Source organism: Typopeltis vanoorti, chromosome 1 (assembly GCF_054136105.1).
Source record: "Typopeltis vanoorti isolate ZY-2024b chromosome 1, IOZ_Tvanoo_1.0, whole genome shotgun sequence".
Classification (NCBI taxonomy): Eukaryota; Metazoa; Arthropoda; class Arachnida; order Uropygi; family Thelyphonidae; genus Typopeltis; species Typopeltis vanoorti.
This window is the reverse complement of record NC_143549.1, coordinates 19,450,723-19,468,136: the sequence shown is the minus strand read 5'-3', so window position 1 is coordinate 19,468,136 and position 17,414 is coordinate 19,450,723. Positions and strand designations below refer to the sequence as shown.

Below are 17,414 nucleotides of genomic sequence, written 5' to 3'. Positions count from 1 at the left end.
GCATGTTAAATAGAAGAGCGCCAGAGCTTACGAGGTTTTATTCATCTTCACTCATCTTCATTCCTCTTCTTACTCTTTAGTGACATATAAATTAACCCATTTTCTGCCAGATTTTTTTAAAATTAATGCTTTTTGCATGTAAACAAACATGGGATATCTAATTTTATAACATAGAAAGTAAAAATATGATTTTTATTGATTTAAAAAAAAAATCCTCATTTAGGGATCACGGTACATGACATATAAATAATTATATCATTATTTTATAAATGCCATTGAACAACACAGTCTACGTGTAACCCGGCATCGCACTTTACACATTCTTTCCTGCCATTTTTCTTGCAGACCGCACATTTTCTTTGTTTTCCATCTAATGTTCTCTCTAAATAATGCCCTGCAGGATTTTTTCTCACGTCTTCTGGTACACGCTTCTGTGAATTCACACTGTAGGATGGCCTTCCACTATTTTTGGGATCAGATTGAAAGTGCATATTCAAGTAGGACCTCGCAACCATTCTTCTTGAATCCAATAGTGGCATTTTCCCATTAGCACTGCAGTATATGACATAAGCATTGACTAAACCATATCCACTGCATTAGTGAAAATTGGAAAATACCATTTCTTGCCTCTAATTTTTATTCGATACTTTTGTATATTCCAGTCAAGCTTATCAACACCGCCCATGTACTTATTGTAATTTGCAATAGCACTAGGCTGCGGAATTATCACTTGTTTCTTCTCAGCTCTAGACCATAACAATAGCATGTTAAATAGAACAGCGCCAGAGCTTACGATATTTTATTCATCTTCATCCCTCTTCTCACTCTTTAGTGACATAAATTAACCCATTTCCTGCCAGATTTTTTTAAAATTATTTTCTTGAACGAAGTAATGTTTTTTTGCGTGTAAACAAACACGGGATATATAATTTTATAATATAGAAAGTAAAAATATGATTTTTATTGATTTATCACCTTTCTTCTCAGCTCTAGACCATCATGACACTCGTCCCAACGGTAGAAATTCTAAATGATTTGATAAAATTTTAACAGTGTTGTTATCTTTCCAAACAAGACCAAATATTTCATTTCTTTTGTCAAACCTATAACCAAAAGACCTACGGAATTATTTTTTTCATTTCCTCGTCCGTTTTTATTGGGCATTTATTCATCCTATTATATCTCACTGCTCCTGTTACAGGTATATTTTTCTCTTTTAAATTTTTTATCAAATCAAAACTTGTGGATAAAGTTATCGAAGTAAAAGCAGTGTTCTTCTGGTTTGCCTATAGTTGCCACCTTATTCAATATTACCGTCATACCTAACCCATTCGTATCTGTTTCATAGTTTGCCTTCATAGATTTCCGCGTTATAGCAATACCCGGTCTCTGCGCAACACATACCCCATTGCTTGAAATCGAAACGAATGGGCTTTCCCCTAATAAATTGCTTTAGATAATGGTGGCCATAATAACGCACCATTCATCCATACTAATATTATGGGAAAATACTCCAAATTGCATGAAATTCTTATTCAGCTCATCAACAATTGGTCGAATTTTGAATAATTTGTCCTGTTTCCATTTATTATTGGTATATCTGTATTGTCACTAAAATGCAGGTTTCTCTTTATTTCAATGTACCGATTTTTCGGCATACATTTTCGTACAATTCTATATTTATGTCTTCTTCTTCTTCTGACCAATACATCTGCTCTTGGGGTAGAGAGTGATATCCAGTTAAAAGTAATATTTCCAAGAATTTCTTGAAGCAGTCTGCCGAGAACGTAAATTGGTGGCGATTATTTTGAGCTGCATAAGATATACTATGTTGTACGATACGGTCTACTAGATTATCTGTAAAGAACATTTCAAAAATTTCTACTTGGGTTTTATCTTTTACTCTTCCTATCATATTTATTTTACGTTGCTTGCATTCTTCTTCACCATCAGTAGAAATATTGAATGATGCTCTTTCTCAATTCTAATCCGATATGGGTTTTTCCTTTTTAGGTTTCTTATTTCTTGGAACTACATTCTCTTCATTACATCTTGCGCCATGAATTTCTATTGAACCTGGAATCATTTGGAACGGTATCTTCAAGAATATTGTCATCTATATCTTCCAAATCTGAAACATCATCCACTCTATCCGGTGGTAATTCCACTATATCAATAATACCATCAAGGTCTTCATCATCTGTCAAATCAAGTTCATTGTCCCAATATTCTTCAAGTTCTCTTAGCGTTAAAAACTTTTTTCTACTCATAATCATGCTGAAAAATAAATTGAATAACTATAAAAATATTCTTAAGAGTAATAATTGTAATACAAGTAATAAAAAATTGCAATCTCGGTATTCATAAGATAATATTTGATATAAGTCGAAATGATAAATCATTTTACATTACACTAGCCGTGGGCCCCAAATGGGAATCATCATATTTTTCAGCTTATGAAGTAATGAAATTTGAAACTTGCTCAATTTTCGTACTATGTTATTCAGAACACATATGCACATAATCTCCATAATGGAAAATGATTTATTTCAACATAAAATATGAGATTTTCAATTATCGTAGGCATATGTGAAAAAAAGCGTCACTTACCGGCAAAACTTTGAATCAATATAATTTATTACACGTATTTTTTAATCAAACTAAAACTTTCACTACATACATTGAGAGTAGACTTTGATGTACACGAATAACTTTAAAAATACTCAAAAAGTTTAAAATTAGTGGTGTCAACATAAAAAATATTAATTCCAGTAAAAACTGGAATGAATAAATTTTATAGCATAATAATATAGAGAAATTTAAATAATATTTCGCAATATTATTTTCTGAAATTAACCTCTTATCTAAAAATAAATACAAGAACGTCAACCTCGTGCGCTCTGACCGCATCACATCGCTGCTTTACAATTATTAGTTTCATTGTAACTTCTAAACCGAAGAATGGCGACTTCTTGAAAAAAAATAGTCGTGTATAGCTTCTTAGAATTGACGTTTGATTGAAACTTTGCTTCTGTCATGCGCTATTAATGATAGATACCCAACGCCAGCTACTCAGATTTCATATATTTGTTTGTGCATTCCCCACCCCAGTAATGATGATGATGCCTTGGGAGAGTGTCATCCCAAGCTGAGTAATATGAGTTTTCACATATGAAGTAATCCGTGCATTAATATACTATGAGTCATTCCTTTTTAAGAAATAATTTAATAATATATTGGCATATTCGAAGATTTTATTTCGGAGAAGTCTTTATATTGGATAACAAAATTATTTCATGATCTTTGCGTTCAGAATAAGCGCGCAGATTTAAAACAACGGTTTGTAAATTGTATGTTATACAGTATTAGCTACTCACGCAAAATAAGAGCGCGCGCACACGCATGCCATAGAATTTAGGGATCGGGTGCTACTACTGTGGTATAAGGGACCTCCGTTATTAGATTATTGCCAGGAGAGACGGATAATCATATATTGTCCCTCCCCCCGTTTCTTTTTTTAAAGAGAAGCTGATATACTCTTTTCAACTTCAGTAAATGTGTTATTGCCTGTACTTAGTCACTGCTAAACATAAACCGTCAACAGTATTTTTTATGCTGCACGAATATTTTCTTATCCAGTATATAATTAGCGTAGCTTGGCCTGTATACCTTCCGACGATCTTTGAACTTCATAATGCATGTTTATTCTTCATCTCAGTGTACGTGCAGTACACGCAGTGGGCGATATTGTTAGGGAATGCAACGTTATTTCATTTTAGTATACTTGAATATTTTGATAGGATGTATGTAATTATTCTGTATTGAATTTGTATCAAGGTTTGACTGATATCTTAAATGCTGGAACATTGATAATAATATCACTTCTAAACCGAAGAATGGTAGTGTAAAAATAGTCGCGTATAGCTTGCTAGAATTGACGTTCGATTGAAACTTTGCTTCTGTCATGCGCTACACGAGCTTTCCTGGAGCACTCGTTTGTGTTGTAGTAAAGCGTGCGTCTATCAGGCTTGTCATATTCAGTCATTGAAGTGCAATGGAACCTTCCGTTGATTGTGGTTATCTCAGAGTACGACGGAATTCCGCTACAAATTTGCATGTTCAGTTTGGCTCACTTGTTTCATACGAGTTATCACCCACTTTTGAAGGACTGCTCGAAGGTATGGAATTGTATGTTATTATAATATCTACCTGTATACATACTAAAGAACATTTGTGCATAATACTAAAACCAAAATATTTTGTTAGATTTGGACAATTGTTTTAACATTAGTAGATAGAAGTGGATGCTAATAGAAGTAATAACAATTTTCTTTAAATTTTAGTGCATTTACTGTACATTTTGTAAACGGGAAAGGAAAGTTTTATGGAAGTAAACTGTATTTGGCAACACGTTTTTTCCCTTAAAACTTTTTTCTTCTTCTTTTTTTTGCCAGTTAATTTCATACTATTCAGTATCTTTTTATTTGAAATCATCGCAGTTAATATAGACTTTTGCTGTTTCACTGACTAATAACAAATCTAACATATATCACATGAAAATTTGCATCATATTCTGGTCGCATGCCTTGTGAGAATTAAATACTTAAAAGGAAAGTGAAAGTTATGGCGAAACAGACGTTATCCTAATGCATGTATATTTATTTTACGTTGATACTCTTTATTTGCTGGTATTCGCATATACTCCAGTAGTCTTCGTGAAGAAACCAATTTTGAATAAAAATAAACTCCAGTGTGTTCGGAATTCCATTTGGGGATAGGAGTGGGCTAACATATCAGAATTTCTGGCATGTTTCTTCTCATTGTGTGTGTTATTTTAATTAAAAAAATATATATATAATACATACAAAGAAATGAGAACAAAAGAAACTTTAAAAATTTTTTAATGTTTATTTTTTTAAAGAGGTACAGTAGATATGAGCAGCTGATGTTCTAAATTTATATTGATACAAACAACCATCTAATTTTAGTGAATGAATGTTTATATTTTTTAAGAATTTTAATGCCATTTGTATAGTATAAAGTGATAGGGAGTAAGAACAAGATGTGACATCCAGTGATTCAGTGTTTGATGAATATCAAAAAATCCCCCCCCACACCCAGCGACTTAATAGTCCATTTAAGTCTTATGCTGTATCACTTCATCTATCTCTGTTATAGCTACATTTGGTGTAAAGTGTTCATTCAATTGTCTTATGTCTCATTACCACATCCATTTATTGTGCTCAGGGTCTTTTGGCAAATCTTTTCTTGCCAACTTTATTTGTAAGTCATATTTAATTAACTGGTCATCTGCTTTCTAAATCAGACCATCCTGATTGGATGAGTGGTTAGCATATCTACTCTCCAGCCAAAAGGCTGTGGGTTCGAATTCTGCTATGGGCATAGATGCTTCTGATTGTTTGTGAAAATACTAGCGGTGGTTTATAATAAATTCAGTTTAAATCTTTACCCAAGTTATACAAAGTTTGTGTACACTTGGGTAAAGTGTATGCAAACTTTGCCAGGACAGAAACATGCCAGGACTGGGACAACTCGTAGCAAAGGTGGACCAAGATCTTATCACTCCTCGTCTCAGTATCTCCCATAATGCAAAGCACATTTCCTTAGGGACATGTATAATGCTATGCAAAAAGGGAAGGGCCACTACCCAGACTGGTTTCGACCTTTATTGAGGTCGCATCAGTGGGTTCTGGCTCCCACTGACGAGACCTCAATCGAAACCTGTCTAGATAGTGGCCCTTCCCTTAATGCATAGCATTATACATGTCTGCAAGGAGATGTGCTTTGCATTATGGGAGATACTGAGACCAGGAGTGATGAGAGCTTGGTCTACCTTTTCTACGAGTTACCTCAGTCCTGAACTACTTCAGGTGCAAACTTTGTTTGCCTACACTTGGGTAAAGGATTAAACTAAATTTATTATGGTCTAACCAAGTAGAAAATAAACTTCCAACATCTTTCTCTAAATCCAGAGTAAATTAATAATAAGGTGGTATAATAAGTAATAACCTTTTGGCAACTCGTATAAGTAAATATGACCTCTCCATTGTTTCTGCCTTAGTATCACCACTTCTGGGTCTGGTTCCCACTGACGAGACCTCAATAAAGGTCAAAACCTGTCTAGGTAGTGGCCCTTCCCTTAATGCATAGCATTATACATCTCCACAAGGAGATGTGCTTTGCATTATGGGAGATACTGAGACAAGGAGTGATGAGAGCTTGGTCCACCTTTGCTATGAGTTGCCTCAGTCCTAAACTACTTCAGGCGCAAACTTTGTTTGCCTACACTTGGGTAAAGGATTAAACTAAATTTATTATAATCTAACCAAGTGGAAAATAAACTTCCAGCTAGTGGTGGTGTTGGGTGGTAGATGGCATTAGTGTAGTTGAGGTTTGTTGTAGTTGGTGGATTGAGTGGTGGAGATGGAGAGTTGGAGTAGGTGTCCTCCCTTGATGAGTCTTTGGACTCCCTGGAAGTGTTGCATATTAATAAGAATAACAATGTGATCAAACCAATCGGTTTTCTTGCTTCTTTATAAATGATAGAATGTTGAGCCTTTGAAATAGGTTTCTTAGTCTCTCATGTTTTTGCTCATAGTACAGTATTTTGATTGTAAGATGTCCAAATAATTTTCCTAGTACTTTCCTATCAAATGTGATCAGTTTTCTGTTATCTCCATTTTCACCTCATATAGGCTAATATCAGTCATAGATAGCTTAAATTGTTTTTATTTGGATTTTTTTGATAATAGGTAATAGATTTTAGGAGTTGTAAAATTACAAAATATACATGATTGGCCTTCTCTCTCCTTTATCTCTTGATTGATGCATTAGATAATTAAAATTATCCACTTGCTCAAATATATAATTATCAGTAGCCAAGTTGGATTGTTTCCGATGGTTCCTTGAAATGTATATTTATATATTTAGTCTTTTCCTGGTTTATGACAAGAACCCACAGGCTTACTCACCATACTTAAATTGAATGGAGTTAGTATAACATCATCAACTCAACAGCCCTATGTGGTCCCTGGCCTTCTTCAGAAACTTCTGCTAGCCTTCCTTATTCAATGCCAAACTCTTCCAATTTTTAACTCCTAAAACCTTAATATCTTGCATCACTCCATCTTCCCATCTTAATTTAGGTTTTCTAATTTTTCTTTTCCCTTCCAGCTTAGCATTAAGCATCTTAACTATTCTATTACTATCCATGCATATCATGTGTCCAGCCCATCTTAATCTATTTATTTTTATTTACTTAATAATGTCTGGCTTATTAAATAATCTGTATAGTTCATGGTTATATCTTTTCCTTCACACACACACACACACAATTCTCTTGTACCTCTCCAAAAATGCATCTGAGAACTCTTCTTTCAAACAGACCTAGCAATCTTTCATCTACCATTGATAATTATTATTGTTATTACGTCTGTCTCCCACTGATGAGACCTCAATAAAGTATATTGAGGTCTCAATAAACTAAATTATAATCCCTGGAGGGATTACAATTTAGTTGTAATCCCTCCAGGGAGTCTAGACTCATTAAGGGAGGGTACCTACTCTACAGCTCTGTCTCCACCACTCAATCCATCAACTACAACGAACAGCAAATACCATCTACACCAACTATATCATCTACACCAACGCCATCTAATGCCCACCACCACCACTAGTATTTTCACAGACAATCGCAAACAGGATTTGAACCACAGCAGGATTTGAACCTGTAGCCTTTTGACTGGAGGATATATACCCAGTTTTCAGAGGAATAAGTTAAAACTGGTCTTACAAGTACTTTGTACATCATTATCTTTGTTTTTCTTGAGATCACATGTGACTTTAGTTGTTTTCTAAGTTTTCTTATCCTAAGTATATAAAACTATGTGCAATTTCAAATTTATAGGAACCAATTTAAATTTGAGAAGGATTATTATCACAAATCTTTCTAGTTACTCTCATATATACTTTGTTTTTTCTTGGTTAATCTGCAAATTCATCTTCTTTGCTGCCTTTTCTAAACTGATGAAAGTTTCTTTCATTGCTTTTTGTGTCCTTCCTATAATATCGATATTGTCTGCATATGCCATAATTTGTACTGATTTATAGAAAATAGTTCCCCTTGTATTAATGCCAGCATTTCTGAAAACCTTTTCAAATGCTATGTTAAACAGTAAGCAAGCTAAGCCATCCCCTTGTCATACACCATTTATTATATTTTAGATTAGACAACATGTTCTGAATTTTGATCTAACATAGAGTATTTCTCATTGTAGCTTTAACTAAAGCAGTAAGTTTTCGTGGAATCTGTGGTTCCTCCATTGCAATAAATAAATTAGATCTATCTGTGCTATCATATGCAGCTCTAAAATCTATGAAAAGGTGGTGTGTTTCAATTCCAAATTCATTACATTTTTCAAGTAATTGGTGTATATTAAAAATCTGATCACTTGTAGATCTTCCTTGATGGAATCCACACTGATAATCGCCAGTAACATTCTCTACATAGGATAAAGTCTCTTAAACAGAATGTTAGAGAAAATTTTGTAAGTTGTGCATAGTAAGTTAGTATAACATACTGATGGGAATCTCACAAGGATAACATTCTCATCAGCATAAGCCAGTAGGATGTTCTTCTTCCCATTCATTTCCATTCTCTGTTCATTTGATATCTGATTATTTTACGACCACACTTCATAGAACCTAGTCTGGAAAAGTGCCAAGAATAGTCGATTCATGCTGAAGGGGAGAAAGAAATAAAGGATGTACGAATTGGTCACCAACATGCAAAATCACGTGTTTTATACATAAATTTTTCAACTTTTATATAAGCAAAATAGTTAAATTTTCATAAAAGAACTAAATATAATAAATTAACTAAATATAGTTAAAGAACTAAATTTTCATAAAAGAAAAGCTAATTTTACGACTTTTAATAATAATAAACACTCATCCCACGAAATGCATTGATTACCCTAATATCAGAATGGATTCTCCTTCTTTTGACATGCTCAGAAGTGTCGAAGGATCTTGCATCATGGGCGAGTACAGTATGTACTCGCCCATGTTATTCTTAACATGTGTGAGAGAACATCTTGGCAACATCCAGATTTTATTTTAAAACTTGCTGAATATTCCTGCAGAAAACATATCTTGCACAGTGTGTAGTGATCACATAAGTAGTATCATATTTGTATTTTATTTATATACATTTTTTGCGGTATTTCAAAAAATTGAAGTATATACATTAATTTTTTTTTCCCACATGTAGACAGTATTTTGTAGAAAGTGGTTTTAAAAAAATGGTGGGAGATATCTCCATAGATACAGGTAATCATGTGGTCTCCTCTTTAAAAATCAGGGCATAATATGACTGTATTCCAATCAACTGGGATTTCTTCTGTTTTGTCATATTGGTGTGATGAGTTTATAAATCTAAGTTGCTAAGGATGCTCCTCCAATTTTTAGATGTTCTGCTCAAGTTTTACTTTCATCAGGTACATTTTTATTTTTTGCTTTAATAACATTCTTGATTTCTCTTGGAGATGGTTCCTCATTAGGTTCTTCAATATTTTCTTATAAATATTGTATCTTTGGTGTAAGATTTTCAGCTGGTGGTGGTAGTGATGATGATGATTTGTATAGTAGTCTATCAAAATACTGCCTGAATTCCTCAATTTCATTTTCCTAAGTAATTAAATCTTCTTGGTTGATAGTCAGTATTCAAGTTTATAATTTATATCCTCTTAAGTATTCCTCTGCATCTGAAGAACCTCTTTCAGTTATTTGTATTATTTTTAATTTCTTCAATTAATTTTTCTCTGCTAGCCTTTTCTCTCAATGCAGTATTTTACTTGTTTTCATTTCTACAGATCCTATATTTCTCTGCATTTTCTGGTGATGGATCCTATAGCATTTGTAACTTCATCTAGCTTCTTTACATACATTATTGAACCTTTTTTTTTTCTATCAAAAAAAAAGCCTACATACCAAAATCTTTATCAAAATTATATTATTGGCAAATGATTATCAAAAATAATCATTTGCCAATAATATAATTTGTAATAATAAACTTTTATATATTAATAAAATTGTATTACTTGAATCTGAACATTTTAGTTCTACTTTGTTAGACTTTGAACACTGAAGGAGTTGGAGACTGTTTTTCTTCAATATTAATATTTCAATATTTCTTTAATACAATATTAAAGAAACATTGTATCGATGCTTTTAAATTATCAAAGACTTCATTTAAGTGTATGCAAGTCAAAACATGCAGACTTTTATTTTAATTATGTTTCCCTATTTTTTTAACTACTGCTCTCTCTCTCTCTCTCACATACACACAGAAAGAGAGAGCACTTAAAATGAAGCAAAAAAAAATTAAATGCAACTAAAAAAAAAAACAATAAAGTGGTATTATTATTATCATCTTCATAGATTGAGCAGACCCTCCATAGAAGGTCCTCTCTTAACAAGTATCATAGCAATAAGTAATGTCTCTTCTGATGTGACTAACTTTTTGGTTACAGGTAGTGATCACAGTCTTATTCTGTACTGGATGATATTATTTAAGGAAATTATAGTGGACATTATATATTAGTTAGAATAAGTTTTAATTAATATTTTTGATATATCAGCAAAGTTAAATTGCTGTCATTAGGAAATAGTGAAAAATTGATATGTGTAGGCACTACATAAGTTAAGACAGAAGCAGAGTAACAAAAGTGAGCCTAATGTCCTAAATAGTGTCTTCTAATGGGCTACAATCAGTGCTCTTGACTATTGGTTTGAAGTTCTAAGGATGAGGTGCCAGATTTGGAGAGGTTTCATGACTAAATTTGTTGAGATTAAGGAAAAGTCTTTCATATTTAAATTTTCTCCTGTGGTGACCTTTTTTTTTTTTTTTCTTCATCGTATTCTGTGGTGAGTATCCAAGGTATGGTTAGTACACTATGAATGGTTGTAGTGGTTGAACTAGATGTCCTTTTGTTCGGTGAGTTTATGTTGGCTATTCTGTTAACTTGGCCATGGGCTACAATCAGTGCTAAGTAAGACAGCTTACAACTGCAAGGTACCAAATTGATCACGTGGAATGGTGATCGATTCGGTATAGTCTCTTTTGGAGGTGAGGTATTGTGGTTTTTGAGGTTTTAATATTTTTTGGATTTGATGGGGATTATTGCCATTGGCTAAGAAGGTGTTCTAAATGTGTTCAAGTTCATTGGTGAGGGCATTATTATTGGAGCTGGTCAATTTTGTCCTGTTATATAGGGTTTTATAATCTCATACTGTTGGTAGGCGGGGTGCAAGTGTTGGTGATTGTATCTACCTCTGTGCATGTGTGTGTGTGTGGGGGGGGGGGGAAGAAGTTGAGGAATTCAGAGAGTATTATGAGAGACTACTATACAAATCATCACCATCATGAGTTGAAACTTTTACATCAGAGGTAGAGTTTAGAAGAAAATGTTGAAGAACCTATAGCTGAGGAATGTAGATACTTTACATGTCCATCTGATGGAGAAGGCCAAATATGTCAGATTGACATGCAATCTAGGAATGGACGACTGTTGTTTATTTTCTAAGGTGAACTGTATCCTGAGATACTGGTTGTAAAGATGATTCCAAATTGCTTTTATCTTCTTTACTGAAGGTATACAATATGCCTTTCCTTCAACATTTTTTTTTCTTCTTAAGTATCTCCAGGGCAGAGCACTACTGATCCCTTTTACTTTTAATTATTTTATCTATTGTACTGCTGCAAGGTTTCTAAGTATATGATAGTTTCCTGCCTTATTATTCCACACAAACTCTTTCTGCCTTGATACTTCAACATGCTTTTCCATTTTCCAAATCAGGACTCGCCAGCTAGGGACAAGTATAACATCTCAGTCATAATCAAATCCTCTGATGCTATGATCAAGTCAAAAGCTTTTGATATTTATATTCCCTTACTATAGAAGTCTTTAGTAATATAGTTTCCCTTAGTACTGTATGCTACTTCCTCTGCCCAGTTTATATTGCTATATACACTGGGGAGATCTTTCGCTTGGTTGAACAGTGGGAAGGAGTGATAACAAGAGGCCACCCCTGGAAGTTACGAAAGGAAACTGTGAGCAAGAGGGTGAGGAGTGGTTTCTCTGCATAGTGGGTGGTTAAACCGTGGAATGCATTGCCTGATGGAGTGGTGAGAGTGAGAATGGTCAATGAGTTTAAGGAGTGGTATGATAGACTTTGTGTTTCTTTTTTTTTTGGGGTGGGATGGAATCAAAAGACCCACGATAAGTCTTTTGATTCCATGGAGGCCTGAATAATAATAATAAATAATAATAATAATATTTCTAAATCACTTAGGGAATTGAACAATGTTGATCCGAATATAAATTAAATTATACTTTAATAAATATCTCCGATATTTTGGCAACGTCATGTTGCCATTTTCAAAAGGAACTTACAAAAAAAAGGCACGTGCACGCAGGCACTACAACACAGTAACTGAGAATGAAGATATGAAGCTATCGTTCTCCTAGAAGTCCTGATGGTGCCCTCTAGTGGGTTAAGTAGGTGTTCTTGGCCGTTGGGCTGAAGGTCTGCTGATGTATGCCTCCCAAATTTGGGGCAGTCGCATTCAACCAAATTTGTTGAGGTTTGGGGAGTTTCTTAGGGCTGAGGCTGATTCCATAAATAGTCTTTCGAATTTGTATTTCCTACGGTATATTACTGTAGCTTTCTTCCACCGTATTCTGTGGCATGTATCCAGAGTATGGTCTGCAAGACCAGAATGGCTGTACTTGTGAAACCGGATGTAGTCCTTGTGTTCAGAAATTCTGATATTCGCTGTCCTGCCTGTTTGGCCAAAGTACGACAGTTTACAACTGCAAGGGACCTGGTATACACCAGGTAGGTCTAGGGGAAGTGGTTGATCTTTGGTGGAGCAGATAAGGGATGCCAATTTTCTGTAAAGCGTGTAACAGGAGGTGAGGTCATGTTTTTTAAAATTTTTGTAATTTTTTCCGAGGTGCCTCGGATGTAGGGAATGGTGATGGATTTAAAGTAATCTTTGTTGTGGAGGGGGGGGGGGGCTGTGGTTTGTAGGTTTTAATATTTTTTTGGGGGAATAGCCATTGGCTGAGAGAGAGTGTTGAGGATGTGATTTAGTTCAGTGTTTAGGGCCATGTCGTTAGAACAGATTAGTTTAGCCCTGTTGTATAGTGTTTTCACCACTCCATATTGTTGTGGGGGGGGGGAGGATTGTTGGTGAATGTATCTGCCTGTATGGGTGGTTTTCTATAAACTGAGAAAACCAAGGTTCCATCAGGCTGGCAGGTGACTAGTGTGTCTAGGAAAGGGAGGCTGTTGTTTTCCTCTTTTTCCAGGGTGAACTTGATTCTGGAGTGTTGGTTGTTTAAGTGTGTAAGGAAGGAGAGGAGTGCTTCAGAGCCATGTGGCCAAATAGCGAACACATCATCAACGTAGCGGAGCCATATGGTTGGTTTTTGTGGGGCAGAGGCTAAAGCTTTTTCTTCAAAGGTCTCCATAAAGAAATTGGCCAAGGGTGGGGAGAGTGGTGAACCCATGGCTGTCCCCTCTATTTTTGTAGAATTTTCCCTGCCAAACGAAATAGCCTGAGTTCATTGTGAACTGAAATAGGGTTGAGATATCGGGAGAAAATTTAGCTTGGATTAGCTCTAATGTTTCCTTGAGTGGGACATTTGTGAATAAGGAGGAGACATCAAAGCTGACCATTATGTCAGTATGTTGGAGTGTAAGGTTTTCTATGCTGGCTTTGAAGTGGGCTGAGTTTTTTATGTATGATGGTGTGTTGCCAGTATAGTGTGTGAGCTCTTTGGCCAAATGTTTAGCTAATTTGTATGTGGGGGAATCAATGCCATCCACTATGGGACGTAATGGCACATTTTCTTTATATATCTTTAGGAGTCCGTAAATACGGGGGGGGGGAGTATAGAGTTAAACGGCTTTAATCTGTTGGTAACTTCTACAGGACAAGAAGTAACTTTCTTAAGGAGCCTGTGAAGTTTTCTGATTTGTGAGTTGGAGGGATTATATTCGATAGGGAGGTAAGTAGCCCGATCTAATAGAAGAGCATTGAGCTTACCTTTGTAGTCCTTTTGGTTAAGTACTACAGTTGCATTTCCCTTATCTGCTTTGGTGATAACTAATTCTTTATTATTCTTCATTTCCTGTAGAGCTTTAAATTCCTTGTTGGAACTGTGACATACCTTACTTTTGCGAAACAGAGAAGTCAATCGAGTTACGCATTGAGGAGCACAAGAGAGAGAGAGAGAGAGACGTCACAAGAGAACGCAAGCCAGTGCTTTGTCTAGTCATGTTCTATTCTCGGCCAATTCTAATGAAGAAAACCCTAGCCATACAGTCGTATGGGACAAGTCTAATAACATTTTCTGTTTCCATGATGAAGTAGAAAGGAAGATAATAGAATCAAAGGAAAATTTCCTTTTAATTAAGTTCCTTTTGAAAATGGCAATGTGACGTTGCCGAAATATCGGAGATATTTATTAAAGTATAATTTAATTTATATTCGGATCTACGTTGTTTAATTCCCTAAGTGATTAATAATAATAATAATAATATATATATATATATATATATATATATATATATATATATAGCAATATCATTGTCTACTTTTCAACTAAATAATTATTCTCAAAAAAACTACTGATAAATTCCCATTTAATCCTCCTGGTGACCGTAATGAAGAAACCATTATTGTGAAAGACAGTATTTCTATTCCATACATAAGCTCTGTCTCACCAATATTAGCCAAGATTCTCAGAAAATACAACATAAGAACTTTATTTACTCCTCTTCCTAAAATCTACTCCCTTGTGAGCCATCTGAACCTAGACATCATAATCTTAAATATCCTGGTGTTTACCAGATCTGATGCAACTGTGACATACCTTACTTTTGCCAAACAGAGAAGTCAATCGAGTTACGCACTGAGGAGCACAAGAGAGATGTCACAAGAGAACACAAGCCAGTGCTTTGTCTAGTCATGTTCTATTCTCTGCCAGTTCTAATGAAGAAAACCCTAGCCATACAGTCCTATGGGACAAGTCTAATAACATTTTCCGTTGCCATGATGAAGTAGAAAGGAAGATAATAGAATCAAAGGAAATCATTCCCAACCCCCTACATTTCAACAACAACCTGAGTTACAACCTTTCAGACTGTCACTGTGCTGTGGTCAAATACTGGCATTCACGAGATGTTATACGCATGCATACGCCCAACAATGAAGCCAATGAGGGAACAATTTTGAATGCGCAGATTTCAACGTTATTTTCTTGCATCATATGTAAAGAAATAACTGTAACATTATATGTTACAGTGATTTCCTTCATGTGTTTCTACTGGTTATTTCTTCTTTTTTATGTGCACCTGACGAAGGCTGATACAAGCTGAAACTAGTTGTGGAGTACTAATAAACTTTGTTTTCATTTCTCTTGGTTCTAATCATTCAATCTTTTTATAAAAATGTACAACAACTGAGTAAATCAAGCTTCATATATATAATATATATATTTATATATGAAGAGGGTCCTCGACATGCATTGTTTCGACTTTATGGCAGTAATCCCATAAATAATTTAAAAAATAAATTTCAACTTGAAGCAGCATGACGTAAAATTCAAATGTCACGGGCAAACTTGTTTGTGAGTGCGGCGGAAGAATACACTGTTATGCGGCGTTTGTTTGGTGGCATTGCTTGGGTCCCTTGGGTCCCAGCATACACTCTTTGGGTACTGCGTGCTTTGTTTACATCTGCTCTCTCACTTTTGTGTTTGTGTTTTTTTGTGAATTTTTACCCTTCAATATGGCTCCCAAACGTATGGCAGACTCTTCCGATGACAGTGTGTCGAAGAAAAGGAAAGCCATTACGTTAGAAGTGAAATGAGACATTATTAAAAGGGCAAGAAAGGGAAAAATACCAACGAACATTGGCCGCGCGTTGAACTTAAGTCATACCACAGTCGGTACTATTATCAAGGATAAAGTTTGCATCCTTGAACACGTAAAAGGATTGGCCCCCATGAAATCGACTGTGATTACGAAAAAACGTAGTAGGCTCATGATTGAGATCGAAAGGCTTCTTGTTCTTTGGCTGGAAGATGGCCTAGTTCTGTTTCTTGATATTTACGTATAACTTTAGGGTATTTTAGGTTAGGTAAGTAACTTAGACTACGATAATTCCGACTTGCATCGAAAATCACCTTACGTCAGTCCGTAGGAATGGATCTCCGACATAACTCAAGGGCCCTCTATATATATATTTATGGAGCTTTTTTGATTCCTTTCAATCTTGACTAATGATAAGATCTTTCATAGTTGACTATGGCATACGTCTGGTTTTTACTCATAATGTATCCCTTGACAGGGTGCATGACACCCTCAGTCATACTCTTTGGTCCGTAGTCATTCTCAGTCAAGAGGAGTAGGCTTTTCTTGAGAAAGTATTGTTCAGTGAGAGTTCAGGAAACCATCCCCCCCCCCTCGATTGGGGAGTAGATGAGTGTGGAGTGCAGACAAATTAGAAGTTAATAAGTGGGAGAGTGATCACATGATGCTGAGCATAGCTCCCAACATTAGTGGATTACTATGTGAGAGGAACGGCAAAAGTTATGAACTTAGGAGTGAAGATGCAGGAGGCAAGGTTGAGATGGTTTGGTCATGTGATAAGGGAGGATGAATATGTGGGAAGAAAGGTCATGCAGATAGATGTGCAGGGGAGGAGGAAGCATGGGCAGCCAGAGAAGAGCTGGAGGAAGCTGGTTGAGGAGAAATTGAGGATAAAGAACTTGGATGTGGTTACAGCCCAAGACAGGAGGATGTGGAGGAGACTTATCACAAACAGCGATTCTACTTAAGTGGGACAAGCAGCAGCAGCAGAAGAAGAAGAATAGTAATAATAATAATTGGGGGAAATTTAAATTACAAGATAATCTTATGCCTTCTGGAAATCAATAACCTAATTTATGTATTATCTAACTTCATACACCTAAACCTGCTCTCCACCCATATTTCTATTTTGGTTCTCTACTTTACAAGGTTTATTATTATTATTATTTATTATTATTATCCTGTGACCCCATAGAGTTAAAGACTCATCTTGGAGGTCCTTTTGTTATACACACAGCTTATAATACTGTGCCTTAAACACACACACACAAATTCTCTGCAGACACCACACTCTTAGGCAAGGCATTCCAATCATTCACAACTCTGCATGCAAAAAACCTGCTTCTCACTCCCTTGCTCACACCCTCCTTATATAGCTAACAGGGATGTCCTCTGGTTCTCCCCTGATTTCCCACCATTTACTTCAACATTGATCTTATAACAACCCC

The 17,414-nt window shown here is 35.4% G+C and overlaps 1 protein-coding gene across 4 annotated transcripts in view; it reads left to right on the top strand.

Moving 5' to 3' along the window:
• The first annotated feature begins 3,877 nt into the window (after positions 1–3,877).
• The window catches only part of LOC150109819 (cAMP-dependent protein kinase type II regulatory subunit-like), a 487,212-nt gene continuing 473,675 nt past the window's right edge, over positions 3,878–17,414 (top strand). For all 4 annotated transcript variants that reach the window (XM_090413727.1, XM_090413588.1, XM_090413646.1 and 1 more), the window contains exon 1: positions 3,878–4,178. In XM_090413727.1, coding sequence (XP_090269853.1) covers positions 4,055–4,178 — 124 coding nt within the window. In that variant the 5' untranslated portion in view covers positions 3,878–4,054. The remainder of the gene's footprint in view (positions 4,179–17,414) is intronic.